Consider the following 11400-nt stretch of genomic DNA (forward strand, 5'->3'; position numbering starts at 1 on the left):
CAGATTAATGACGTTCTTCTAGTAGCTACTGAGCATCTTCTATACGAGGAAGAGACGAGGCAATCCTGGACTTCTATGCAGGCTAGACATTGAGAAAGCATTCGACCATATCAATCTGCGGAGTCAAATGCTTGGAGACAAATGGATCCATTTCTGTGTGTTTTCAGTTAGCTTCTGCATTTATTAAATGGCAAACTTGAACGTCACTTCTCTTCCCAAAGGGGACTGAAGCAACGGAATTGACTCATTCTTCCTATGTTAATTTTGAGAAAGAAAGGGATGAACACTCTGAAGAGTTTTCAGAGCATCTTTTCCTACACTACCATAGAACATCGGAGTTATGAACTATATATCTTCTGAGACATCTTTGTAATACACAGGGTGATGCTCAGAACTGTAAAAGGAACTGCTTACAAGTTGGTCATAAAGTAATCTCACAAGGAACAGAAAGAATTTGGACCAACGTCCCTACCAGCATCTTATGGAAAGAGAGGAATTGAAGATGCTTTGAAGGGAGAGCTGTACCTTCCCCTAGCTTGAAACATAAATGGTTCTATCAACTTTCGTAGTGTCAGCTCAAAAATGAGTATGAAGTTGAGACACTGTTAGATTTCTTGCGTTCTTTGCAAAAGTAGTTTGATACCTCTTGTACTTATCCATCACTTATTGCTAATCTTCTATCAACAAAAAGACTTGCACACACTTGTCAGGAAAACAACTGTAATCAGTAACCTCAAAGAACCCCAAGCATGGCACCTCAAATACCCGAAAAATAACATAGTAGACGTTTCTCAGCAGCAAAATTTTAAAATAATCCTGTAAAACATCATTAAGAACAAGAACAACAGCTAAAACACCGCATATTATAGTACTTACAATGAATAATACATAATTTACATGAAAAACTGGACACTTAACTCCACCAGAAAGTTTCTACGTTACAATCTCCTACTGTGCTAAGTATAACCCAAAATCAATAATACATATTCAAGATGAAGTACAATCAAAACTCCCTCATCATTTTCAATGTAAAATTGCACAAATTAATGAGTCTTCTCGCTGCCAAACCAACTGTGCACAGTGATTGAGAATTCCGAGTAATTCTACGAATTAAATCTGACCTTTCTAGATCCTTGTCAAGATGTCCCAGTAGCAGATACCTTCAGCTTCTTGGGTAATGGATTCCCCCCAGACAATACCACGTAAGAGTAGAAGCAAAACATTGCAGCACTGTCATTTCAGACAGCAGAATTCAGATAATGATACACATCACAATGAATTTCAAGAAAAAAATACATTACAATACCTCATGGCAGCATAAAAGCCAGTGGGAAATACTTTCCTTGTCTGCAAAAAAACTACAATCATCAATTTGAAAATGCAAGCCACTGAATAATTTAATAGAAGACTTTCAGAATACAAGGAACTACCAGAGAGAAAGTCTGCATGTTTTTCCATAGAAGGATTGCAGCAACCACTGCAGGGACATAGCAGTGAAGTCATTAATAATTGGAGAGACAGTATATATCGAATATCCACTAGGCTGGACGTATTGATGTCAACAACAACCAACTAAACAAAATGTTTTCATTTGCTCCAACAAATGTGGCAAGAAAGAGTGACAGATCAATCTCGAAATTGTTTGGCTTGATGTAGGAAAATAGAAGCAAAAAAAAAAAAAAAACAGATCTTCAAATGGAAGATGGGAAAATACTTTCCTTCTTTCCCTTCTTTTTCCTTTTCAAAGCAAGGATTATTTCCGCATAAAAGATGTTTCCATGGACTTAATATATTCATATTACCAGGCGGTTGAGGGCGGGAAGTTGTGAAGTCGAGAGCTAGAAATATACACTATTAATTTATAGATGTCTGGTTCATTTCAAACAATTACGTAATCAATTTTTACTAAAGTTCCATTTCGCAAGTGTTTTTACATATCCGTTGTCTCATTCATAGAAAATATCTATCAACTGAATGATATACACATACAATTTGTCTTTCCTATCCTTGACTTCCCATATTGACAAAATACTATTGTTCAACGAAAAGAACTAGTTAGTGCTCAAAGAAAAGAATGCGAAAACATAAGGCTGACAAAAAATGTAAACACTAAGATCAGATAAAAAAAGATCACACTCAGAAATCGTTCCCTTTTCTTCAGCAAACTAAAGGAAGTCCAGCTGCACAGATAGCAATCAACTTACAGGAAACCAGCAAATACCTGCTTGACCCAGTATGAATGGCAAGCTAGATTTTCCTTGTCTCCAGACCCTCAAGCTAATGGTGCTGAAGGCCAGTAAAGCACCTCCAAAAAGAACACCATTACTTAAAGTCGCTGGGTTTCTTGAGAAAATAAAACCAACAATGCCCCCACTGAAAACAAGACCACCTGTGATGAGGATCATTTAAGTACTTACTAATCATAATAATTAAGTAGCTGCAAGAATTATAAACACCACGGTGATAAGAATTATAGGTAAGACAGAAACATAATAGAAATATTTTCTGTCATTTTGATCTCCTTATTTATGTTACTTGACATCTTTCTGATAAATAAGTGTTTCCACTTGATTTATGTGATTAGTTTGATTTATCTATCACAAAAGCAGTGAATATAATAGAAAGAGGGAGAGAGAGAAGGAACGTGCTAGACTGCTGAAGACATTATTCGTTCTTGAAAGAAGCACGGGAAGATTCAAAGCTAGTAACAGAGATATATAGCTCAAGATAACACTCTTACATAGGCACCAGAATGATTAAAATATTTCCTGAATCTAATGATTAAAATTCTGAGAATCATTGGTTCTTGTGTAAAGTTGAGAACTTTATATAGCTAAAAGAAATGCAAGGGACTAATAACTTGATGTAGTTAACAAGGGAATGATTCTACCTTTTTGCCCTACCTTTATCTACTGCATCACCAAACATCTATAGGATGCACAAGCTCCTAAATAATGAAGCAAATTTATTGGATCCAGTGACACATCGGGGATTCCACTAGGATAGGTCATTCAATAGAACTGGTGTTTACAGTTACAGAAATGTGTTAGGGATATATACTGGTGTTCACAACATAGTTATCAGATAAAGAAACAAATATGTACGCTTCTGTGTTAGGGTGCGACCCTTCCCCCGACCCAGCTTAATGTGGGATGCTTTGTGCACAGGGCTGCCCCCTTTATAAGAAGTATACATAGCAAAAGAAGGAGCTGTAAAGAATGTTGCTCTCGACAAGAAGACACCTACCCTCTATCCAAGTAGTTATCCTAAGTACTGCAGAAGCAAAAGAAAAACAACAAGACATTTGCACTTTTAGGTAGTTTCCCCTCAAAAGCCCTTCCATTCCTCTCGATTTGGACTCCTAATGTAATAGTTGAAGGAATGCCCTAAAGCATATCCTAAGAATTGTTGGAAACATAATCTTCCTTTGTCTTTACTTTAATTGGTAACCATAGAGTATAAAGAGAAGGAGTTAAAAAAGGAACGCAAAACAAACAAAATAGACAGAGACAAATCTTTTCAAAGAATCATTAAAACCTCTAGAATAGAACTTATGTTTGGATAAGGAGTCAACCTAAAAAAAGGTAATTGGTAGACAAGGGGGAAAATACTGTTTCTAGTTTACGCCATTTAAGTTTTAAGCATTATTCTGAAAAGTGCAACAAGTGAGAATACCTTGACAGAGAAAAGAAGGGTTGGTGATATCAGGCACTAAACAAGCACTAGTTTCTACCTTTTTTGAGGCAATACTCACCAAAGGGAATACCAAAACAGAAATCATGAATTTTGGCAGTCCTTTTTGAAGGACTGATGGAGTTTTCTTGCACTGACCCTTTCATTTCTTTTCCTGGAACAAGTTCGTCCGACTTTAAATTTGAATTTGATGAGCTTCCATTATGTGATTGTGATTCATCTCTAGTACAACCTAAAGTGTTCCTGTTTTCTAAATTGGATAAATCCGTTCCATGAGCATCATTTCTCACAACCACTACCTGAAGTCCATGACAAATGAAGATGTGTAAGTGCATGTACATTCCAGATAGAGTGCCGCTCACTCCACAAACCCAAATTTCAGCAAAATAATAGAAAGTCCAATACAAGTAGTATTAGAAAACTAAAATCATTATCAGTTTGGAAGTCAAATGCCAGATGTCAACCAATAAATCACCAAATTGCTTTAAAGAAACAAAAGAAAGGAAACAAATAAGGACGACAAATTAAAGATTTTACGCAGATAAATGGTTCCATCTTTAGTCGGCTTTGATATGATTTGTGAGCAAAAACATCTTCTATTACTAGTAGCCAGCTAGCCGCAAGAGAATATTGAAGTAAGTTGATAGAGAAACATCAACTTGGAGTTTGATATGTGAATAGTTAATGAATTTGATTTATTGCAAATCGTAGATGATGTATAGAATTCTGAGGTACACACAAGTTGGCCCAAACACTACCTATTTGTGTTAGGTTGAGAAAATGGAGCGGATGGAGGATTCGCACAACTAACTCACCTAAATTATAACTGATCCAACTAATTTGGAATGAAGGTATAGCTGATTGACATGACTCCTACATTAAACTCGAGCTTAATATTACAACAATGTAAGCAATATTAAATTCAAGTCGGATCAATTAAAACAAATTGGAAACAGACAAGTATATGCTAATATTCTGCCTAATAACTACACAGGATAACCTGAAAAAATAAGTATTTTTTATTAATTTTTCAATGTCAAAATGTGGCTGGCAAAGAATTATTGTTAGACTCTAGAACTAAAACCCATTGAAAAACCACACTCAACCTTCATCGCAAATCATGAAAAGAACACATCTTTACCAAAAAGATCAATTTTTTAATCAAATTAACATAACCCCACATCAAAAATTCATCAAGTTCCTTCCTTTTTCTTCTGGGATTTCTTAAAATCCTTTCCTTTTATCTCTAACCAAACAAAAATAACCACACTCAACCTTCATTGCAACCCATTGAAAGACCACATTTTTACACAAAAAGATCAAACTTTTAACCAAATTAACAGCACCCCACATCAAAAGTTCATCAAATTCCTTCCTTTTTTCTTGAATTTCTTCAAATTATTTCCTTTTTTCTCCAAACAAACAAGAATAACCACACTTAACCTTCATTGGAAACCATGAAATGACCACATTTTTACAAAAAAAGATCAAACTTTTAACCAAATTAACATAACCACACATAAATAATTCATCAAATTCCTTCCTTGTTTTTCTGGGATTTCATCAAATTCTTTCCTTTTATCTCCAAACAAACAAGAATAACAACCCTCAACCTTCATTGCAAACCACGAAAAGACCACATTTTGACCAAAAGATCAAAAGTTTAAACCAAATTTACATACCCCACATCAAAAAATCATCAAATTCCTTCCTTTTTTTCCTGGAATTTCTTCGAATTCTTCCCTTTGATCTCCAAACAAACAAGAATAAAGCAAACACTCAATAAAGAACACTAAATTCTCAATTACAAAAGAAACATAAATTGGCAATTCCAAATAAGATAATATACATGTTACTAAAGTACACATTTTGACCAAAAAGATCAAATTTTTACCAAATTAACATAACCCCACATCAAATATTCATCAAATTACTTCCCTTTTTTCTGGGATTTCTTCAAATTCTTTCCTTCCATCTCCAAACAAACAAAACCAAAAGCAAACACCAAATAAAAAACACTAATTTCTCAATTACAAAAAAAAACATAAATGAGAAATTCAAAACAAGATAACAAGTTAAGCAAAATTTGGGGAAAAAAGAGAAATAAAAAATAAGCAAAAAAAAATAGGCACCTTCCGTGGAAGAGTAGAACAAGGATGGAGATGAGTGTGGAACAGAAATCTCCTATTGATGGAAGAGAAGCATGAGAGCTGAGAAATCGTTGATGACATTCTTGATTCACTTTGAATTATTTTTTTGAGAAAAATATTGGAATATTCAAAGTTGTGTTTTTATGAATTTGAGAAAGTGAGAAAAATGGTTCCTATTGTTCAGGAGACTGTGGGACTAAAAGGGGCATATTTAATACTTTTGGTCCATTAATAGATAGTGTAGTGTTTTTTTAAGGAGAGAAGTATTGAAAATATTTGTGAATTTGATGTAAATTATTAGTTTTGTTTTGTGAATTATTGACAATTTTAAAAATATTTTTTTATTTGATTAACTAAATTTAGATATACCTCTGATCTAGCGCATGATAACAAGTGGTCTCAAACTCTTGTACGCGCATGAGACTCTTAATAAAAATCGAGAGAAGTGTTGAAAACACTCCTAAATTTGATGAGAATTTAGAGGTGTATTCCACTCATGTTGTAAGATTGAGGGTGTATTTAAGTTCATTTAGTCAAGTAAATAAGTGTGTTTTTAAAATAGTTAAGGGATGAAACTAATAATTTACGCCGAGTTTAGGGGTATTTACAATACTTTTTAGCTAAATATTTATTTAAGTATCATTTTTGCGAGTTTGGTCCTTGAAATATCTGATATTCGCTGAACTATTATCAATTATCATCAAATACATGTTAGGATCATTAAATCATGTGCCCTGATACCACTTGTTGGGTTCAAAAGTAATCAGGACGTCATGCGTAAGTTTACAATTGCAAATCAATCTAGTGATAAATTAGATGACAAAAACTTATACCAAAAACACAATATTATTATATGGTTTAACCAATCGGCTTATATATAAAAAAACTAGTAAAAAAATATTTAAACTGAGAGAAAAATCTCTCCATAAATAAACTCTTTAAACGACTACGTTGTAGATGTAATTGTGTTCTTGATATGAAAAAACGGGTCTTTAATTTATAGAGTTCCATATTTTTCCTCTCAGTAAAGAATAAACCAAATATGGAAAATAATCATATTTTCCTTTCACAAAAAATTAAAGCATTTATGGTAATACTTTGATTTTCTTTAAGGAAAAATTAAAACTCAAATAAGGTAAAAAAAAATAAAAGCAAAACTCTATCAAATCTCCCTTTTAACTAGATTTTCTTGACAAAACTTGATATATCTTATTTATTGCATGATATCTCTGTTCTTCATGGTCTTCATCACTGTTGTTTGTCACAATTAAAAATAAAGTTTAAAATATATGGGTTAAAAATGATTTTAAAATATTTTATTTTTATTCTTAAAATTACAGACACAAGAATGTTGAAAATATGGTTGAAACTTATTCTCCATATGTAGCTGGAAGAAAATCTTCATTATCATCAAATTGATTTGAAATCGTCTAATCTGTCTTCAATTTAGTTCAACTATTGGATTATTAAATCATGTGCTCTGATACCGCTGATTGAATTCGAAAGTAATCAAGACGTTATGCGAAAACTTACAGTTGCAAATCAAGACGGTGATAAATTAGATGACAAAACTTATACTAAAAACATAATATTATTACATGGTTTGTATGAAAAACTAATAACAAAGAAGAGGAAAAATTATAAGAATATACTATTTATGACCTTAATTTACATTATATTATTCTAGTCTTTTTATTACAACATTAACATTTTAATTAGAAATATGATAATTTATTATAAAATAAATAGATACACGATTTAAGACCTATTTTATTGGTTAATGGGGTAATTTTATGGGACTAATAATTTACCTTTTATTTTAGAGCAAACTACATAAATCCCATTACTTTAAACCAAAATTATTGGAATTCCAGTAGAATTCTAAATTACTTTCTATGCCATTTTTTCAATCGGATACATGAATCAAAAGTGGTTAGATATATGTATCTATCAGAATTAAAAGGAAGAGATACGTTATTTAATTAATTCGAATTAAATGGTGTAACTTAATTCCATGATTAAATGAGTCAAATATGGGAATTTAACAAACAAACAGATTTGGTCGATCAATTCATTTCAACTAAGACTGGACACCGGACCGGAACGGAATGAACCGGTACCGGATCGGACGGAGATGGATTGATCGGTTTGTTGACCGGTATCGGGATGAACCGGACCGGAATTACTGAGATGGATGCTCGGTTCCGTTCCATCCCACTATGGAACCGAAATGGATCGGGATGGGATAAACGGGACGACACATATAGCTATTTCAAAAAATAATAATTTTTTTTTAGTTATTTTGAATTACGAAAATATGAATGTTTTTTTATTCTTCTAAGTTTAATAGTTTTGAAATTTATAATGTAATTTTACTTAAGTTTATTTTAAAGATATTTTTTTTAAAATTTTTACTTATTATTTTTGTAAGTTAAGTACTTAAGCAATTAAGTTTAATAAAGTTTTTTTTAAAGTTTTTGAGCTTAAGTTTTCAAGATTTGAATCTTTTGAAGTTTATAAGTTATTAAAATGTTATAAGTTATACTTATAACTTGTAATTTAAATAGCTTGAATTTGTAATTTAAAAAAATTAAATAATAATAAAGGTATAAAATAATGACACAAAATAAAAAAATATCAATCCAATTTATTCAAATTTGTATTACAATTACAATTTACAACTATTAGTAGAGTGCCTAATTTACACAGTCACCTTCTAGAAATGGTTCTATTTCAACTAAGCTTCGAATGTAATACTAATAGTTGTATAGTCCTATAAAGCCTTTCTCTAACTCAGCTATAGATTGACCGTTATCAACTACTGGTCTTGGCAAAGTTTGTTGGCAATCTTGAAGTTCCATGCCGTTGTCACTACCACATCCAATGACTAAATTTATGAAAAGTTCATATTGACTATCTAACTTTGGAAGTCCTTGATTTCTCTGCTCAGCATTTATCCAATCTCTAAACAACGACGATATCTCCAAACTGTCTTCTGCTAACGAATATTTATGGTCTCCAATTTGAAATCTTGTTGCGCTGAAAGCTGCCTCTGAAACCACTGATGATCCTTGAATTGCAAGAACATCATTCACCATCCTACTAAGTTTTGAAAATTGAGTTTCATGAGCCCTCCACCAGTTCAGTAGTTGTGGTATACCTTCCTCGTTTGTAATATTATTTGAACCCTGTTTAAGATATTTAACAAATTCACATTTATTAGAAGAACCAAGAACAAGTTTATGTTTCATTCTACCATGGGCACCTACTCGAGGCATAGACATTTGAAGATTTTCAACATTGTTTATGTTTTATTAGGAAAATATTATTTGACTAAGACTGGTTTTAAGAGTCGCCACTTAATTTTAAAGAAAAATCAAGAAAACTGTTGTTTTCAAAAGACAAACATAAATCTAATGAAAGCTTAAAAGGGGTTCGGGGTTCTTATTAATGTTCTAGGAAGGGTTTTAAAAGCATCTAGAACACCCGCTAATACGGTTATCCGGCAATTAATCATTTGGCTAAAAATTAACTTAATTAAAAATCGAGCAATTTTTTATAGTTATTTTAAAGAAAACAAGCGTTCTTGATTAAAGAGAGGAAATAAACAATCAAGACTTCAAATCATTTTTAGGGGGAGATGAAAATATTAAAAATATTATTAAGTAAATTTTTTGAGTAATTTAAGTAGGAAAATAAGCGTGATTATTTAGACTTTAGAAAATCCTGAAGTGACTATCTTTTGGGGAAATCGAATTAGGAACCTTAAAATTGACTAGCAAATAAACAATTAAACAATATACGAAGCATATAAAATAAAGAGAGAGAGTTTAGGGCCCAAGTTTGATTTTTGTCCGCCTGGATCAGTACTTGGGCCTGATTTATGCTTTTTGGGCCTTTTTCAGCCCATTGGCACCTGTCGTTAAGAGAACTAAATGGTCCGAGTTTCTCCGTTGGGATTTAGGCCCAATTCTCACTTTGGTACCTGTCCTAAACTAATAAAAAAAGGGAAAATTTTCAAAACAACAATATTTTAGCTTTTAAAGGGACTCTTTAGCAATAGTTTCACTATTTATTTAAAATGTCAATATTTTAATTTGTTAAGGATTGAGTCATGTATTTATTTTATTTTGATTAATTTGAAAGAATACAAATAATTAATAACTGAATAGAGAAAATCATGGAACAAAAAATTTCAAAAAAGGTAGTTTTTTTTAAAAAAATTTAACATCAGTTACATTTTTGAAAGAGCATATGTTGCCATTTTTCTTTCTAGCGTTTTTTTCTTTGTTCTTAAGAATTTCAATTTTTTTTGAAAACAATAGTTTGTATTTTATATCTTATATGAGTGGAAGTGTTGGAAAATTTCTAATGCCCTCTGTTTTGGATATTTAAATGTTTGAACTTCTTTGAATATGTGTTCATCCGAAATGTATTCAAATACCTAATGATATGTATAACTAATTTAAAATACAAAAAATGTTGGTATTGATTTATGATGAATACAACTCTTTGACATTTTAGTTCAAGTACAAAAATAAAGGTAGTTGTGTAGTATATACCAAAATATAAATACAAATTAGTTGTAGATCGAAATGATATTGAAAAATACAGTTGCGATGAATAAATATATAATACATAGAATAAGTTTATTCAAAATAAATTGTATTGATATTTCAATATCCAATTTTGTTATATTATTATTTCACTTTAAATTTGCAAAAAGTATTTTCTAGCTTAGTTTTTATTTCAAATATCAGGTTGTATTTCAATATCATTTTGTATATCAAACGCAGAATGAAACCAATAATTTTGTATTTCCCTTCTTGTGATGTATTCGTCGCACAATTTTATATATTATGTTTTCATAAAATTATATTGCTTTAGCCAAATAAAATACAAAATATATGTTACTAAGTTTGTATTTCAAATATCAGGTTGTATTTCAGTATGATTTTGTATTTCAAACGAAAAAATGAATACCAATAAGTTTCCATTTCCCTTCTTATAATGTATTCGTCACAATTCTATAAATTATGTATTCAATCATAATATATAAAATTGGGACGAATACATTATATACCTATTTAAATTACTACAAACTAAAAAAGAAATACAATATTTTAAAATAAAAATACAAATGATGAGTAAAAGAAAAACAATTGACAAACAAAAATTAATATGAATATAATTGTGGTATGAATACAATTTTGTAACCTTCGTATTTGACTTTGTCTTTCTTCTTCTTCTTCTTCTTTATATACTATGTTCTTTTTTCCGATTTTTTCCCATCAAAACCGAATCTGAATCCGTATTCACTTGTGCATTAGTAACCCTATAAGCAAAATTTGAAATTATTAAATATGAATGTATAAAAAAATCAAACAATATATGATGTATGTGTGCTAATGTAGTTACTACAATCTACTAAATCTCAAATATGAAAACAAAATTTTTGATAATTTGAATTTCGAAATTATCAAAAATTAGAATGTATTAAATATCAAACAAAATAAACATACATATGAATTTCTAGATTCTCCAAAATCTGAAAAAT

General features: G+C 31.0%; 1 protein-coding gene across 1 annotated transcript; it reads right to left on the reverse strand.

The window, feature by feature from the left end:
- Positions 1-803: 803 nt before the first annotated feature.
- Positions 804-6016, reverse strand: LOC102605454 (protein FATTY ACID EXPORT 1, chloroplastic). Its single transcript, XM_015313734.1, has 6 exons — positions 5826-6016; positions 3755-3992; positions 2222-2389; positions 1431-1477; positions 1307-1347; positions 804-1230 (listed from the first exon to the last, which is right to left on the reverse strand). The coding sequence occupies exons 1-6, from the start codon at positions 5922-5924 to the stop codon at positions 1137-1139; spliced, it is 687 nt and encodes a 228-aa protein (XP_015169220.1). The 5' UTR covers positions 5925-6016; the 3' UTR covers positions 804-1136.
- Between the last annotated feature and the right edge of the window lie 5384 nt (positions 6017-11400).

Source organism: Solanum tuberosum, unplaced genomic scaffold, assembly GCF_000226075.1.
Source record: "Solanum tuberosum cultivar DM 1-3 516 R44 unplaced genomic scaffold, SolTub_3.0 scf00249, whole genome shotgun sequence".
NCBI classification, from domain to species: Eukaryota; Viridiplantae; Streptophyta; class Magnoliopsida; order Solanales; family Solanaceae; genus Solanum; species Solanum tuberosum.

Coding starts and splice junctions, on each gene's coding strand:
- LOC102605454 (XM_015313734.1), bottom strand. CDS start 5,924: ATGTCATCAACGATTTCTCAGCTCTCATGCTTCTCTTCCATCAATAGG. Junction 2,390..3,754: donor CTGTTTTGGTATTCCCTTTG/GTGAGTATTGCC, acceptor TCCTCATCACAG/GTGGTCTTGTTTTCAGTGGG. Junction 1,478..2,221: donor ATTCATACTGGGTCAAGCAG/GTATTTGCTGGT, acceptor ATGTCCCTGCAG/TGGTTGCTGCAATCCTTCTA.